The 19300-nt window shown below is 37.6% G+C and overlaps 1 protein-coding gene across 1 annotated transcript; it reads right to left on the minus strand.

The window, feature by feature from the left end:
• Window positions 1-11114: 11114 nt before the first annotated feature.
• Window positions 11115-12936, minus strand: LOC131436421 (retinol dehydrogenase 13-like). The gene is made up of 3 exons (XM_058605136.1): window positions 12537-12936; window positions 12209-12475; window positions 11115-12143 (listed from the first exon to the last, which is right to left on the minus strand). Exons 1-3 carry the CDS (start codon window positions 12605-12607, stop codon window positions 11492-11494), a joined length of 990 nt encoding a protein of 329 aa, XP_058461119.1. The 5' UTR covers window positions 12608-12936; the 3' UTR covers window positions 11115-11491.
• Between the last annotated feature and the right edge of the window lie 6364 nt (window positions 12937-19300).

Here is a 19300-nt window from a genome sequence, read left to right on the forward strand (position 1 = left end):
CAAGATTTCAATTGATTTTTCTTAAAGTATATAATCAAAACTTAAGACCAGCATACATCAGTTAACATCGACCAAGATGTTAGCATATCAAACAAACTAATCGAAATTAAAATTTGATTGCAGGTTAGATTTATGAAAACATTTTCATTTGAAAGCTTCGTATAGCATTTTTTTTTTTCAAAATATTGTTTTTACATTCTGTAAACGGAATAGATCAAAATAGTTAATGCAAAAGTAAAATAGTCAAATCAAACAATAAATCAAAACCACTAGAAGATTCAAATCGAGACGAAAACATTTATTCGCCAAACACCATATACAAGCAAGGAACAGTCAATACAAGCCGGCGACAGACAGAGTAAAGTGATGAGCTTTTTATGTCTGGCGCCGTAACCCGGATTGACATTTTTCCGTCGAGTTATAAATCGCGAAAAATATGCGGCTATGCTGATGGATATGGGTTCGCGCGGGTGATTTTTATTGACTTGTAAAGCTTGAACAAACTATCGTCACCTCGGTCCATGTTGAACTCGATTTAGAGAAAACGAAAAACGATTGTTTTTAAATTGGGCTAGTTTTGATTCTAGTAGCATTCACAAAGAGTAAGGATTTTCATGTCAATAATAATAATAATAATAATAAGGATTATAGTTCATAATGAATACACCTCACTAAATAATTGCAATTCTCAATTTAGTCAGTGTCCGTCCGCTAAACATTCCAAATTATTATGATTCGCAAAACAAATTGCGAAATTCAGAACTCGTGCCGGATCTTCTTTCGGTAGAAGCAGTTGGTACCGGTTCACCACCGGTAAGTCTCCGGCAAGTCTGCATTCCTACGTCACAACAAAAGACGCACATTTCTTCTCGACGATCTGCCATCTACGACGCGCCGAATATTTATGCAAATTTTGAGTAGCTCCAATGGTTGCTCGTTGGATATGCTTTCTTGCTCAGTTCTGGCCTAATGTGGCTAATAAATTTGTTAAAATTTTTATAACAGCACACAAACGCCGGCCTGGAAGTGTGTGTTGCAGGAAATTTCAAACCGGTATTTTCTACAAGAATTTGATCTAGTCTGTGGTACATTTACACTTTCTGGTTCAGTGCAGCCAACATATATTCGAATCGATAATATTCGAAGTCGAGTTGCAATCTCAGGTTGGCGCGACATGTCAAATGTTTAAGCGACCCACCAAAAAGGCGACGAACCCGACGATTATTAGCTAGGACAACCTTGCGGCGACAGTCTGTCGGATTAAACTGATAATAACAATAATAATATAGCATCAACGATGGTTCGATACTTTGATGATGGCTCTAGAAGGCGGAAGCATTGTACCTGAGGATTTCAGTGCGATTAATGTGATTTGTGCCAAAATTTTCGGCAAACGTTCAAAAGTTAGCCTTTGACGAATTCTGAATCCAGTTTGCTCCCGGATTTGGCTGGTTTCATATGTTGATAAGTTGTGACAGATCTATCCCAAGTAGCAATTAAAACTCCATTTACGTAACTTATATATGTACAGGGTCCGGCACTCGAAGTGTAACCAATTAAAAAGGCCATAAATTCAGTTTGGAAAATTACTTTTACTTAATTCAAAGTACAAAATGTGTAAAAATAATACAAAATTCAGAATCAATTCACTTTGCTCGATATGACCACCTTTTGCCTTGACTTGATGACTTGAGAGAGCGAAGGAGTTGCTTCGTTTGGCCGAATGTGACTTGCAGGTATTTTGGCCCACTCGCGTACAATAACTTTTTTCAGCGCCTCGAGACTGGTGTATCTTTTAGTTCGGACTTTGCTCTCCAAAATGGCCCAAAGAGAATAATCCATTGGATTCGCATCTGGTGAATTCGAGAGCCATTGTGTGGACGTGATGAAGTTCGGAACGTTGTTTTTCAGCCATTCTTGGTTCACTCGAGCTTTGTGAGACGGTGCCGAGTCCTGCTGAAACGTCCATGGTCTGCCATCGAAATGTTTGTCTGCCCACGGCTTTAAAGCAACCTCCAGAATACTTTCCCGATAATATGTCGCATTTACCATGACGCCAGGCTCGATGAGAACGATTGGAGAGCGCCCATCTGCGGTTACAGCGGCCCAAACCATTATCTGTTGCGGGTGCTGCCTCCTGGTGGCCAATCGATGACTCAAATTCTCGTATGAACGGTCGGTCAAGTAAACCCTATCGTTTTGAGAGTTTACGAATTGCTCAATTGGAAAAATTTTCTCGTCAGAAAATACAATGTTCGGAAATTGACCAATAATTTTCCAAACTGAATTTATGGCCTTTTTAATTGTTACACTTCGAGTGCCGGACCCTGTACGTACGCATGTGTGCAAATATTTGTATTTCTTAATACATATAAATATTAGTGAAGTAAAAGCGATCATTTATATGTATAAATATATACACGTATATGCAGACGGGTAAGTATACATACATACATATATAAGGTTCGTAAATGGAGGTTTGGGTGTATTTCACATCTGCTTCATATCGGTTATTTTGGTTAGATATGTTAGACAATTGATTCAACACGTTTTTGTAAGGGATGTAAAATTCATTCATATTACTGCTTGTGAAACCAACTCAAAAACCTGAATGGATTAAGCTCCACATCCGGTTTTGTAACTGACTGTGCGACAGATCATTTGAGCAGTTTCAATTCCGGTTTCCACTTAGCAAATATTACTGTTGTGAAACATATAAAACAAGAAACTTGTTGCACATCATACAAGAAAAGTGCGCTTTTCCAATCGCATAATCGTTGCGAGAAGAGTTAATGAATTCAGTACTAGAAGAATGTTTGCTACTAGGGATCTGCTGTTGGGTTCAATATGTAACGGATGACCATTTCTACGAACAAAATCATTTTTTGTCTGGAACTGTAACAAATTGAAGATTTTTATCAGCACGTGGATAGTCCAGTAATAACGAAAAATGTCAAAAACAGATTTTACAGAGCTCTAGTGATACCCTACCAAATCATGCCAAAGTTGGACAGTACGCCTTTTCTAAAACTTCTGCTGGTATATTTTGAAATTTAAGGGGAAATGTAGCGGAGAGCGCGCGACGCATGCTAATGTGCTAATTAGATAGGTTATTCATTTTTTTTGCAAGCAACACAATGCTTATTATGCAGTTGGTGGGCCTCAGACGAATCAATTTTTATTGACTGCTATGCTAAGTTTGAACTTTGTCGTACAAATAAAGATGATGCTGTTCTGGAATTCGTATCTGCCGTAGTAAATATATTGTAAGTAAGTGTATTCAAAGTTTTGCAATGAGCCCTCGAATATTTGAAAGTCACTTTGCTAATATTAAAATCAAATAAATTATAAACGCTATTGGAGTGCTAACAGCAAACATACAGTGGATGTTTTTGGTCGTAGCAATCAGCTTGAAACGTTTATGTCCAATTTAGCTAACAGTGCATCACAGTCAATGTTGTTTGAGAGCTAGTCGAAAACGAATAGTTGCAGAAGGAAGATTCGCCTATCTCGTAAAGTAGAGCACAACGATGTTCACAAGAAGGTAACATAGTTGGAAACGATTTTGCCAAGGAAGTCTTTTAAGAGTAAACCTCATAAAGCTCTTTTGAACACGTTCAATACGATCGTTATGAGTAGAGTGATACGGCGACCACACAATAACTCCGTACTCAAGGATGCTTCAAACCAGGGAAATGTAGTGTCTTTAGACTATAAATGTCTGTGAAGTCTTGAGTAATACGTTGGATTAGTCCCAGTACTGCAAATGCCTTAGTAGTGTTCCGTAAAACGAAGCTTGCGATCAATAATGCTACCTAGATCAATTGGCGAACGTTAGTCTATCACACAGGTCGTTGATAAAGATCACAAATAGTAGTAGTCCAAGATGACTTCTTTGGGGTACTCCGGATGTGATAATGAAACTGTATGTATGTATGTATCTATGTGTGAAGCCACCATCAATTCAAGGCATTACCAGTGTATGCGGGTAGACTTACAGTAGATCCGAATTTGATTATCAGATAGATTTCATATAATTGCTGTTAAGAAGGCCAAAATGGCTTTTGAGGACCCGGCGTCTTCCAGCAAAAACATCCGGCCATATAATAAAGAATTTCGCTGTACCAGCTTAAACCCGCCTGATGGTTTGTTTGTTAGAAGGGTGCGTCTTACTCATTTCAGACCTTTAGGGAGAAACACAAAGCTTCCCCCGCGTGACTCAGGTTGGGAATCCACTCCATCATCCAGTCATTCACTTGTAAGATACCCTGATGCACTCCCTGCCCCACCCGTTGTCGATATACTTGAGCATAATACAATATAATGTAATATAATATAATATAATATAATATAATATAATATAATATAATATAATATAATATAATATAATATAATATAATATAATATAATATTTCTTTTTAAATAATAATAATAATAATAATAATACTAATACTAATAATAATAATATTAATATTAATAATAATAACAACAATGTATAATACAATGTAATATAATTCAATTCAATATATAACAAATGATGCAACAAACAATAGAACCACATGTTGCAATATACTATGATAAATATTGCACTTTAGGATGTGCTTCGAACTACAAGCCTTTTCGCACCCTCTCATTCTGCTACTAACGCAGAGAGGCGATAGCACCCAGTCGAGGCCGTTCTATTGACCAAATGTCGCCATAGACGCTCAGGGAGGCATGAGATAAAAACTTGTGAGGACTTAGTTATCTCAGCATTTGACGACCTACTCCGGATGTGATAATGAAACTGCTCAAAAACGATGAATCAAGTCAAACAGACGCACTACGATTTGTAAGATATGATTAAATCCAAGAGGTTAGCCAGTTGGGGAAGCCGTTTCGTTTCAATTTCTCAACAGCAAGTAGATGTGGAACGTAGTCAAAAGCTTTCGAAAAGCTATATTTCGCGTCGATCTGTTGTCGTTTTTTTCCATTTTGCTAACTAGCATCGACTCATAGCTCATCCAATCCGTTGTAGCCAACCGATGAGATTACGTTTTAAACTGTCGGATGAAGATTCCCCCTCTGATGAAACTCCCGCATTCAAAGTATCCAGATTGCAATGTTCAAAATCGAAGTCTATTTCTTCTTGTTTGCTCATGGATAAGTTATCCAATACATCAAAGGCCTGAGATCGAAGCGTGAGCAAAAATCATGGTATAGAATTTGTGTAGAAATGTTTGAACCCCGTTGGAACAATTGTATTGCTCTTCAAGGAGAATACGATGATGAATAAAATCGAAATTTGTTTCTTTGTCGAACAGGGTACAATTTCACCGGTTCTATATTCGTTATGACGCGAGTCGTCAAATCAGTTTAATTATTTATCACTACTTAAAAATGCAGATAAGCATAAATAAATCAAGATTTAAGAAACGCTGAATGAGGATAAAATATTATATGAAACTAGCTCGTACTTGAAAAATATTAAATATTCGGTCTGCGTGGTTTGTAAACGGGCCTCAATATCTATTAAATTTCAACCATTTCCAAATATCCTGTCAACCTTGACACATTCCTAACAATAACCCAAACTAGAACAGTTTTTTTTCCTCATTCTTGTCGATTTTAATTCGAACGATATTTCAAACACACTTTTTCGGGAAATCCCACACATCTCCATACCAGCGAATTCCAAACCTGAGCTTCATCAGTAACAATACAGGATGATTATGTCGCGCCAAGTAGTAATCGCGGTGATTTCGTTTTTTTTTTTGACGGCACCGACGGGCAGCGCCAGTTCGTCGTCGGTGTTATTATCAAAAATGAGGACTTCACCCAAATACTGGTTCCCACTATCCAATACTCACTGCATTAAGCTATAAATCTATTGCCGCGAATCTTTCCGTAGATTAGAGTTTGTGATGGCACGGAAATTGCTTGACTTATACAGTTTTGAAAAAGGAAGGCGCGACGACACACGTCAGTTTATCGCATAATAAATATTTTGCGGCGCCGAACAACGCATTTCAGTGGCGGCTGCTCTGGTGCGATGTCGCATCTCGAATATTTAACATATTTAATTCATAGCAACGATGATACTTGAACAGTTTCATAAGAAACTACTAGACGAATAAGGTTCCATCAAACAAATATTGGTCAGATTCAAGATTTCTGCTTGAAAAGATACTGATATTAGCTGCAGACACACGATATCGAAGTCGTGCCACTGAAAGCACAATCAATCAAGAAGCATAACTCAGAACCGGTTCTGGATGTCCGCGTTCATAACTCGCGCGAGGACACTTAAGGACAGGTGTTCGGGGATAAAAAAAGAACGCAACCTTATCGAAGTTTTGCTGCTGGTCTTCCGAACGGTCACCATGAACGTGTTTGTGCTCATCAGCAATGGCGTCATTAGAACTTGAACAATCGATAATACTAAATCGTATCTTTTCTCAACGAAATCATTGAGTTGAAAAATGGAACAGAAGATCTTCCAGATATTACAAACTCTCGCCTGATAAACTTGAGAATAGCTCATAAAATAACTTTATTCACAAGTCACAATCTAGAACTAAAGAAAGACTTACACATCAAGATGGGTTTAGCAGTACATTAATTGTTTTGACGAAAACTTTTGGTAAACATAAAAACTTACCGAATTTTCGGTAATTGCATTTTTTCTACAGAAAATATGTGGTTTATTACCGACAAATTGATTTCATCCTGTTTTACAGATTTATGTAAATAAAAATACAAAATATGCACACTTAAAACAAATTCTCGAGCTCGGCATATTGAAATACCGAACTATATCGGAAACACGACATTTTTTAGTAACCGACATGCTCTTTTCCAAAATTCGTCGAAATAATATTCCGATATCTCGGTAAAGTAATATTATGCTGAATTTGTCAGCAAACAACAAATATACCGAGATCAGTAAATCCGTTTGCCGAGATTTCGAACAGTGTGTTATCTTTTACTGACACTCGGTAAGACACTTGTCATCTAATGTCACTTGTCGGTTTCGCAAAGCACAACGTCGCTATTGTTCGTGGAGTTTGAAGATGGAAAACATATAAATAGGAAAAAGATTTCTATATTTCATAAAAAGGAAAGTGAAAGAAAAATCTCTTTTCATATACACTCACAAATATCGGTTTATTTCCAGAAGAAGCACTAAAAATAATGGTCCTTAGCCGTTATTTTATTGATGTTATTTAATAAAACACCCACTCTCCCCAACTTAAGCCTTTGTGATATTCATTTCATTCAATAATAAGGAAAAATCCTTTGAATATTCAATTACTGATGACTCGGTAATCCACACTCAAATAAAAATTCATGTTCGATTCACTTGAAAAATCACGTAAACTGGTTTCAAATGTCAAACTGCATATTTAACGTGACGAAAATGAATGTTATACGAACATCCCCTAAAATGAATAGAGTCATCACATAAGGTTTGCGTGAATTGACCAAACGTCAAACAATCTACGTGAATTTTCAGTGTGAAACATTCGATTTTGAAAATGGCGAACAGGGCTAAAGTGTAAGTAGTGTAAACATTTGCGAAAAATGTTAATTAGTTCCAGTTTTTGATTACATCGTCCGCACCATTCCAGTATAAAAGTTTCCATGTGTTCAACTGGACCGAGTGCCTGCGTGCGTCCAGAAGTTTGCCCGCTTCTGCCGAAACAGGCCGTTGGTCCATCGAAAAATGAGTTCAAAATCGGTATGAAGCTAGAGATACTGGAACCATGTAATGCGAGTTTAACCTGCATCGGTTGTGTTGTGGGAGTTCTCGACTCTCGACTGCGGCTTTGGTTGGATGGCAGTGACAACAAGAACGATTTTTGGAGGCTTGTCGATTTGAGATACCACGACGTTATTAGTTTGTTTTGAAGCTATTGAAATTATATGCCAATTTTCTGAAATAAATGTTTTATTTTTCATGTTATTTTTCATTTCATAGATTTATATAAACATCTGAAATCTCCCTTTTGACTTCAACCAATATATAAAATTGTAATTCTCTGGTATCTAAATTTGATATGAACTGATAGGTAAATGGGATATGAACAATACATTACATTCTACCTATGAAACACGTAACTTTTACTAGATTATGCATTAAACAGCTTTTAAATGTCAGTCCATTAAAATCTACGTGAAAAGTAGGGTGGAAAATATTCACATAACTTTTCACGTAACTATAACATGATTATTATTTCGAGTTGCATAATTCAATCCTGATCGCCTTTGCCGAGCTAACAGCAGCGATGCCAGATAGTAGTAGTGTAATTTCCGTAGATTGGAATTTTTCTCGGAAGCGCTCACGGTGAAAAGCTTTTTTTTTTTGCTCGCCAGACAAAACTTGTTTCCGTAGTTATCCGTTGATAAATTTTAATTTCCGTAGATTTTGTCTACGGATCCGTAGATCTACGAAGATTTCCGTAGATGTGACACCGCTGGCTTCCAGCAAAATTTCTGCTGACAAGCTTGGCAATAATTCTGTATAAAATGTTCAAAACGACGAATGTAACATATCGATTATTACGGTACTATTAGCAATTCTTCTCTCCACGTATTTACAGATAATAATAACTAAAGCTATCCTCTTTTAATCTGCATTGAGGAAATTCTCGAAAGATGAAAAACCTGTTCTAGTCCACCTAGTGGTGTAATGATGTCTTTTTCATATTACTCATAACATCAAAAAAATTACTTTGGAATTCGCAAAAGCAACTGTTCATTATACAGGGTGATTTTTTAAGAGCTTGAGAACTTTTTTAAACAATAAAACGCATAAAATTTGCAAAATCTCATCGGTTCTTTATTTTAAACGTTAGATTGGTACATGACATTTACTTTTTGAAGATAATTTCATTTAAATGTTGACCGCGGCTGCGTCTTAGGTGGTCCATTCGGAAAGTCCAATTTTGGGCAACTTTTTCGAGCATTTCGGCCGGAATAGCCCGAATTTCTTCGGAAATGTTGTCTTCCAAAGCTGGAATAGTTACTGGCTTATTTCTGTAGACTTTAGACTTGACGTAGCCCCACAAAAAATAGTCTAAAGGCGTCAAATCGCATGATCTTGGTCGCCAACTTACCGGTCCATTTCTTGAGATGAATTGTTCTCCGAAGTTTTCCCTCAAAATGGCCATAGAATCGCGAGCTGTGTGGCATGTAGCGCCATCTTGTTGAAACCACATGTCAACCAAGTTCAGTTCTTCCATTTTTGGCAACAAAAAGTTTGTTAGCATCGAACGATAGCGATCGCCATTCACTGTAACGTTGCGTCCAACAGCATCTTTGAAAAAATACGGTCCAATGATTCCACCAGCGTACAAACCACACCAAACAGTGCATTTTTCGGGATGCATGGGCAGTTCTTGAACGGCTTCTGGTTGCTCTTTACTCCAAATGCGGCAATTTTGCTTATTTACGTAGCCATTCAACCAGAAATGAGCCTCATCGCTGAACAAAATTTGTCGATAAAAAAGCGGATTTTCCGAATGGACCACCTAAGACGCAGCCGCGGTCAACATTTAAATGAAATTATCTTCAAAAAGTAAATGTCATGTACCAATCTAACGTTTAAAATAAAGAACCGATGAGATTTTGCAAATTTTATGCGTTTTATTGTTTAAAAAAGTTCTCAAGCTCTTAAAAAATCACCCTGCATAAAAATAGGAAAGTTGATTCGGACTTAATCTAACAAACTCTACAAGTCCTGTTTACCCTGTAGTTCCGGAACCGAAAGTAGTATTCACAACAAATTTAGGAATTCCGTATGAAACTGTAAGACTTTTCCTTTGAACCTACAAGTTTGTAAAAATCGATTTGGCCATCTTGAAGGAAAGTGATTCCAAACCGGATTCAGATGACCGGAATAGCCGAAGTTGGTTTGTTTTCCAGCAACAAATATGACCTAAAAATTGTAACAGTTTTGAACCTGCTGAGAGATCTTAGAAACTGACTAAAAACTGCTACATTTTGTATATCTTGCTGAATGAGATCCCGAAAAACTCTCTTCGGTTGTACCAGTTTCAGGAACCGAAAATAAAGGTCATAATACGAAAAGATTAAAACGATTTATCGTGCGGACTTCAACAGCGGCCCTTACAAGAGAATTATTTTTATAATTTTTAATGATGACTAAGTAATGATATTTCAAATTTGCATAGAAATCTCGTCATTACTGCATCATACACGTTCATTAAAATGATATTATTTTTTAGTAATGTCCGAACAATGTTGTATTTAACCGATTTTTACATTACGCCGTCATCAAGTAGCTTCTTGTATTTCTCAGAAAAGCTCAAGTTTTTCAAAACATGAATTGCATGCTCGCAGTTCGAACAATAATCGTTTGATGAGAAGTTCAATCTACAAAAATAAAGACTGTTATTGAAATTAAATAGTAAAACAGTTATTTCATGTCAAAAATTATTTTTAGAGCGATAAGTGGAATGAACTGAATGCAATTTCAGTTTATTGAAATCGATTTAGCAATGTCGCAGTAAATTGAGTGCATATTTTTTCTAAATTTTTGCGTATCCGGATAAAATTCGAGTTGAATCGAATAGTATATGTCACTTGGTCTTTCGAGCCTAGGTTGACTTCGGTTTCACTGAAATTGCTAATACAAGAATCAGAAACGAAACTGAGCCGAATTTTCGCCTATCGGTATTGAGCCTAGGTTCGAAATTCGCCTGAAAAACTGAGTCAGAGGGCTTGGGGCCAATCGGGAGATATAGTCAAGAAGAAATCCATTGGGCTTCTGCTCTCAAGGCGTAAGAGGCGACAACTGCGAGAGTTTCCTGCTAAAATTTTTGCAGTTTTACACCGGGTTGTTCTATTCAATTGGAGTATTTCTTTGTTCAACAAACAGTCTTTGCCTTTCTCGTAAAGAAATGCTATGCAATCACTGTGAAACAGAAAGCTGTGGTGTGGCTGCGTGTTGTGGTGTAAAACAGTCATCACTTTCTTAAAGCATTATTTGACAGAACCAAATGAACGACTAAGATACAGCTTCCGCACTCGAACCTATCAGGAGTTGTTAACCTTGAGCGAGAAAAACTTTGCTATGCAACAGGAAATAGATCTAGAGCAGTGAGCATTGATCCGCTTTAAACATTTTTATTGAACCAAATCTACATTTGCGTAATCTTACGTTTTATTGACTCGTATATTTTATTTTTTCACACCTAACTGCATGTATTTTGAAAACTGGTATCTTTGACATATTGCAACTATTCAAGCTGGTTTCTAAACACTACGGTAACCAGAAGCATTATCATGTTCTTAAGCGTGACGTTATTCTTGGAAATATCAAAATATTAATTCAAGTATTATTCCAATACCAAATGTATGTAAATCATTTTTTTACCATTTTATGTTCACTTTAATCAATGCCGTAACTCTAGCTCTGCTATTCCCGCAGATTTGGTTCGCTAAAAATGATGATATCTTTACTACCGATTGGTTTGATAATCCTTTGTCAGGAAACGGCAGCTGTTCCGGTCAGTGTACCAGTCCACTTATCGCTTACTGTCCACAACCATTTCGCCAGTTTATCGTCTTTCGCCAGCTCGGCTACATCTTTCGGGGCACAATCACTAAAGTACTGTCCGGATACTTTTTCCAAATCCGGATCCAGTGCGGCATAGAGCGAAGTTTGTGCTCCATATATGGGAGATTTGAGGAAAGGCCAAACGAAGGGTTTAATTAAAATGCTTGAAAACCAACTGTTGAAAAGACCCATGTGTCGCATCAATTCTGTATCTACAACTCCCGGATGCACTGCATTCACGGTAACTCCAGTTCCTTCCAAACGCTTCGCTAGTTCTCGGGTAAATAACACATTAGCAAGTTTACTCTGCTCGTAGGCGTTTGCTGGATCATAACTTTTTTCGCTGTTCAAGTCGTGAATGTTTATTTTACCTCGCTCATGTGCTAGACTGGACACGACTACTATGCGGCTAGGTGCGGACATTTTAAGCCTATCGAGCAGCAGATTTGTGAGTAAGAAATGTCCCATGTGATTGACTCCCAACTGCAGTTCTATGCCTTCTTTTGTTAATGTCCGTGGGCAGCGCATAACACCAGCGTTGTTAACCAAAATATCCAAACGGTTTTGTTCCGTCTTGAATCTAAAAAATAAATACATAGCTTTATGATAAACCGTTAGTGTACTATAAAGTTAACAAAACCATACTGCTTTGCAAACTTTCGCACCGACTGCAGCGACGCCAGATCACACTCACGGCAAAATACGTTGGCATTTCTAGTTTCCAGCACAATCTCTTCCCGAGCCTTTTCACACTTCTTCATATCTCGACACGCCATGTAGACTGTAGCGCCTCGGTTGGCAAGAGTCATTACTGTTTCCTTCCCGATGCCTGTATTGGAACCTGTAACAATAGCAATCTTTCCATCCGCTCGAACATCTTTGCGCTCGAAGCGTCCACCCTGCATGTAGTCCCTGAAACGACGATTGGATAATCAGTTCTCGTCACAAATATTCAACGAATATGTCTCCTTACTTCAGTATAACAGCACATCCCACGAGTGTTCCAACCGCACTCGTGCCAATAACAATTTTACTCCGAAACATATTGCTTAAAAAACGGGTTTTAATTCATCACTGTTAAATTTTTTTCACAAAAATCACCGAATTCTTCTTCTTCTTCTTCCTTTCTGGTTGGCGTCACCTCACTTGAGATGATGCCGAATTGATGGCACAGCAACTAAGGCTATATTGCCAGTTAATTTTCGTTTATAGTCCAGTGGACTTTCTTTTCACTTGACTACAAGCGAAAATCTCGCTGTGTGGCTGCGTCGAATCGTCAAAGTACGGCTGAAAATCCTTTCTTTCTTGCGAAATACTCGAATTTTCCCCGGACTAACACGATGCAACGTGCTCACCCGTTGAGAGTTTCACCGGAAGTCAAAAAATCACCGACAGATGCAGAATCGATTATTTTTATTATTTTCGAGATTGACAGTTTGATTGGCCGATTTGACGTTAGTAATAGGCCAAGAGGCCAACCGTTTTGAAAGCATTGATCAGTGTATTGAAATATTTCCATACTACCATACTTGTGTGAAACTAATATCGTTTTCGTTTATTGATCAGAGCAGCCCGAAAGGTGACCCCAGCCCGGTGGCAACAATAAGCCGCTCCAGCTGGTGCAATCGTAACCAACATCTCAGTTCTTCGGGGCCATCAAAGCTAGCAAGTCAGTGAGAGCAAAGTAAACAAAATGAAATAAAATACAACACTTCATTGATTTTGAAAGTCAGTATTACAATTTGGCAGCGCACGTTTCATAACGATATCACATTTATAATCAAACATAAAAAAATCAACTTTCACAGCTAAATATCACAGATATTTAGCAACAACGAACTTATATACTTCTTCGTTGTTTTCGTCTTTGCGGAAAAGATGATGGTCACGAAAACATGGCGGCCTAGCAGGGACTTGGGTGGCCCAGAGTCGCCCAAACAACGTTTGATATGTTTGTTTCAGCAACCTGAGGTCGCTCTAGATCGGACTCCAATCGCGTAGTTTGGCTCTGAAAATTTTCTCGGGTCGCACCACGCATCCAGCCGAGTTTGTTTATTTTTTCTTTTTTTCATGAGTTGTTGTTTAGGGCGCGTACCACACGTTCGTTTTACTCGGAGTTAGAGTAGCCCGCGTCTAGGTTCAAAAACGAAAAATTATGTCATCGCATTATTTTTCCAGATAATTGTGAAAGATCACAAAAACACTCATTTTTCATAGCTATTTTTGATAAGACTCGGAAAATCCTCCGAATTTTCCAGCTATTTTCACCCTGTAGATAGATGAAAGTATTTCAAAGGTCTGTATGTTTTTGGTTTTCTCAAATTTTTCAAAATTTCCATCAAAAATTTCCTAAAACCACCCGTGCGCATGGTAGGGTAACAGAGGTATTTTGGCCACTTCATATATTTTGGCCCACCTAACAAACTTTATCGATTTTATCGGATTTAATTGATGTGAAGTAACTCATGTTACATAAATTTGAAGGTAAACACATTAAATTACCTATTGCGGAAGGGTTTTTCAAAGATATTACAACATTTGGTGGATATTTATTCAAAGTGGGCCAAAATAAAATCAATCCTAAAGTGGGCCAAAATACCTCTGTTACCCTACTTGGACGATGGCCTTAATTCGATTGTGAATTTGGAACACCATCTAACGAAAATCAGGAAAATATTTTGTTCAACCACTTTGATTAATTTGTTTCACAGATATAACAATACAAGCTGTATTGATACACCTAAATATTATGAATAAGACGATTTTTTTGCAAGAATTCGACATACACTTTTTTAAAGAGACTTGATTCACTCGTGTTTTCTTATGCAGTGTTTAAAATCTGAAACATAAAATCAAAACTGAAGTAATGAACGCAAGTAAACACGTTATCTCTTGCGTCGTCGTTTTTCAAAAAACAGAAAACAGAATATTTTCATTTTAAAAGAAGTTCGTCGTACTGAATTTATATTGCAAAAATGACCACCGTTGCAAAAATCACACACAACGCCTGAATTTATGTTGCATGTGTGTGGAATTTGTGTTGCATGTATGTGGGAGAGGAATATTTTAACATCGAGTGAAATTACATTAGATTTGATTGCTTGATTTCATTGTCAGGGGATTTTATGGCCGCTTGCTGGGTGTGTCGTGGATGAAGTCCTTCCGGTGTTCCTTCCAAGTGGTTGTGGTTGAGGGACCGCGGTCAACATCCCGGGGGGCTCCTCCCCCGCGGATGGCCCACGGCGCAGTGAGGCGTCTCGGCTGTTGTCGTCTTCTGGGTGTCGTCTTCTGTCCTTTCCGGTGTTCCTGTTGGTGGTTGTGGTCGAGGGGCCGTGGTCAACATCCCGGGGGGGGGGGACCCCCCGCGGATGGCCCACGGAAAGGTCAGGCGTCTCGGTTGGTTGCCAGCTTCTGTGGTATCGCCCTCTGTCGCTTATCGCCCCCCACCCAACGGCCCTTCCGGGAGCTTCGGTGGGCCGTTGTTGCTGTAGCTGCACCGGGAATGAGCCGCGGTAAACATCCCCGGGGGTAGTCCCCTGGCAGATGGCCCGCGAGATCGGACGCAGTGGTTGTTGGTGCCAGAAAGTAAAAAAAAGGAAAAAACTCTCATTATACCTGTTGTATGGGTGCAAAGTGGTGTGTTGTTTAAAGGATTTTGACTGTGGACGGGATTAGTGAGAAGGTAATGTTATTGGCAATAACATTGTCCATGATTAGTATATATGAAGAGCAATAAATTATTGCTTTTCATATGTATCTTTTATTGTAAAAATAAAACTAAGACGCTCAAAATGTAAAACCGATTCAAAACGGTTCTGCCAATCTTGTATGCAAAAATCCGACAGAAAAGAACCGTTAATAACCGCTAGGCGAAATTCTCTGTCGGAAACGGTTGTTGGATTGTTGCAGGACTTTTGCCGGAATTCTGGCAGAATTCGGGCAAAAATGCCTGGCAGACATAGCCAGCCGTCTGGGGGGAAATCTGCCCGCCGCGTACAAGTGGGGACGAGACCGAGAGCTTATGGCTCTCGGCCGATGTTGCCGAAACAGAAAGTAATATAATAAATATTTAATCTATTTTTAAATGCAATTCTATAAAAATTATGATCTGCAGAGCTTCAGTTCTAGTTCTTTCGAATTGCATCAGTTGCAAAACAATGTGTTGCACTTTATATTTACTTCATTTACAGGTTATAGCAAACAGCTATTAGCTAACAACACTTATCTTCCCCCACATTGAAATCGAAAGAAACCATTACCGAGAATCCTGAGAACACCCTGCAGTAACATTAATTTCAAAGTTGAGTACTTGCACATGCCAACTTGAACCAATCATGAGCTGGCCCAAAGCTGACTCTACATGCGGATACATAGTTGTCTGGTTCTGCCCCAGCTTGTCAAAGAGTCGTCTCGTCGAGTAGATAGTGAGACCCTAACGAGTTCATTAGCTAGAAAAATAGGTTTTTAAATTGATCGTTGCGATGACGAATATTTTCACAACCATTAAAAATTTCAAAAATCAATATTTGTAAATTGTCTTTTTGCGAGAAAGTGAATTTATTGCAGTTTTTGTTCCTAAAAAAATGTGAATAAATAAAGTACGCATTCGTATGAGCTCATGTGGTTAAGTGAGAAAGTTCACAAAAGTTAAAAACCTGTTTTAACCCATCTAGTGGTGTAGTGTGGTGCCTTTCTCATATCAATCATACTACCCTATATAATACTGTGGTAATCTTCAAAATAATTTTCTTATATTATTAAAACAATAACCGAAATCGGTTTGTTTGACCGTCTACTGATAAAAACTTTTCACGGTTTTTCGCCCTTTTCAGTGATGGTATAAAATTTTCAACACACTTTACCGTATATTTCCGGATCCTGAAGCCGGATCCGGATGAAATTCAGGAAATACGTATGGGACCACAGGACCTTTCATTTGAACCTAAGTTTGTGAAAATCGGTCGCGCCATCTACGAGAAAAGTTGGAACACATATTTTCTTTTTTTGCACATTTTACCCCATATCTCCGGAACCGGAAGTATACGTATGGGACCACAGGACCTTTCATTTGAACCTAAGTTTGTGGAAATCGGCTCAGCCATCTCCGAGAAAAGTTAGTGCAAATAAATGTTACATACACACATACACACACAGACAATTTGTGTACTCGACGAACTGAGTATATGACACTCGGCCCTCCGGGCCTCGGTTTAAAAATCGGGTTTCACAGTGTGAAAGCATAGCCTTTCTATATGAGATATTATTACCGGGTATACATAAACGATATATATACAAATACAAATAATAATACCCCTAAGTCCCATACAAACGAACCGCCAATGTTTGGTTCACAGCCTGAACAAGTAAACCTAGCAAATTACTCCCTTTCGTTGCGATAGTTTGAAAATGTGGAAGGAGATCGTTTCTGGCAACGCTTTATGCTAGTTGCTACGGCGCAAACAAGTTTGTTTGTTTATGTTTTCCGTTGTTGTATTGCAACAAATTCAAAGGTACACTCCAGCTAATCGATGGATAAAGAATTGCGATATATTTTGGCAGTGATGGGACTTTATTTCATAAACGGGCCTTGGTGTGGAACATGGGTACGATTCGTATACGTACCACGGAAACAGCGATTAGCGCTCTACACGATAAAATAAAAGTTAAAAGAGAAACAAATGCAAGCTGTGTATGCGTTTTCCCAATAGTCACTCATATATGCGTGACCCAGACAAATTGATTATAGCCCGAACGGTGGCAGACACAACAGTTTTTCTTTCATGATGGATAAACTTATTAATTGAATTATTTTCTATTAGTATTATGACGTAAAGGTTCCCCGCATTTAGCAGATGTTGGAAAAATTCCTACTCCTCTGACGGGAGTGATTTGCAATGAGAAGAACGGATGGCTACCATAACGATTCGGTGAACAGTGTCGAGACATTCTAACATATAATACTGAGCAATTTCCGAAAAGCCAAGGAGCAAGTTTCTGAAAAGCCAAGGAGGACAAAAAACAAAATCCGATATGGAATAACCATATCTCATACACAACAACATAGTTCAAGTTTATTTTTCACTACAATAAACAGTAACTATGGTGAACTTGTTCTTACCCTTCAGTGTTACTAGTTTTATAGAAAACTCGTTAAAGTACATTGTCACTCTGACAGTGTATCATGACAGTGTACCGCACGATGCAAAATGTGTCCTTGAAAATTTGTCGAAGTACTCCGTATTATAATTTGTATTTGATATATATATATATATATATATATATATATATATATATATATATATATATATATATATATATATATATATATATATATATATATATATATATATATATATATATATATATATATATATATATGACACAATAAAAGAGATCGGATAAAAATTTTGTGCATAATTTCGTAGTCCAATTGTTTCAAATCCATACCGGCTAATTTCGGCCTTCCTGGTTCCCGGCTTTCGATTAACGACTGAAGATTGTAGCCATAGACTCAAAAATGGATCTTTAATCATTTCTATCTTGTTCACCGCACCAGAAATGTTATCGTTATCGAATTGCCCAATTTGATGGTATCGAATTATCCAACATTTATTTTTATATTTTTCTAGGCGTATACTTTAAAGAAATCTGGCATCCGTTCCAATCCAGTGAAATATTTCATGAGAATGAAATTCCGTGTCATAAAGCATCTAGGGATGTCGGAAATTTAGAATTACTCGATTATTTAATTGAAGAATCCAATCAACTCTTTTGCGATCGCTGCGCTGCCCGAGTGGCGAGCTTTGTACTAAGCGATGGTGATAATTTTCAGATTTAGCTTGAAGATCCGAACAAAATGCAGGGTTTTCATTTTTTTTTCTTATGAATCGAATACTAACATACAAAAACGTGTGAAAATTTGGTAAAAAAATCGATCATTAATGATTCAGTAACTTTCCGTGGTATGTTTGATTGATATTTATGGAGAAATCGTAACATGAAATACCAAATTCGAAGAAGTGAGGTTGGGTACTGTTTTTATTTCTGGGATATTCTTCGTTTTTTGGGTTGGATTTTGATAATAATTGATAAATTATGATCAAAAGTTTTATGACTAGTCTATTTACTCATGTTTTATCATCTGAATCAAATCTGTATGTGAACTGAAAATTTAAAATTTCATCCGAGTTTGTCAAGAGTATAGGACAATTTGAAATCATATATTTGATGACAACACGTGAATAATCGTTTTTCTTGCCCATATTTGTAAGGTTTTGTCATCTGCATTCTTTCAAACTCAAGTAAATTGAAAAATTCTTTCTAAATACATGGGATATGTCAAAACAATCACCATAACGCTATCTCGTGGTGACCAGGCTGATTGGATTGTTCAATAATCGAGTATAATTTTGAAACTAATCGATTGAAATTTATCCGATTATCTGGGTTATTAATCGATTACTCGATAATTCATTCGATTATTAGTATGGGATTTTTTTAGTTATTCGATTAGCTCAATAATCGAATATTAGTTTTAAGCTATTCGATTAAATATTACTCGATTATCTGGGTTATTAATCGATTACTCGATTAATCGATCGATGTTACGACATCCCTAAAAGCATCGTTACAAAGCGTTACAGTGGAACGACAACAGAATTTCATTACGAGCTTGTGGTTGGAAAAGCATGAATGAAACTACTATCCGTACCGATCGCATGCACACAACTATCTGAA

This window comes from Malaya genurostris, chromosome 3 (genome assembly GCF_030247185.1).
Source record: "Malaya genurostris strain Urasoe2022 chromosome 3, Malgen_1.1, whole genome shotgun sequence".
NCBI lineage: Eukaryota > Metazoa > Arthropoda > Insecta > Diptera > Culicidae > Malaya > Malaya genurostris.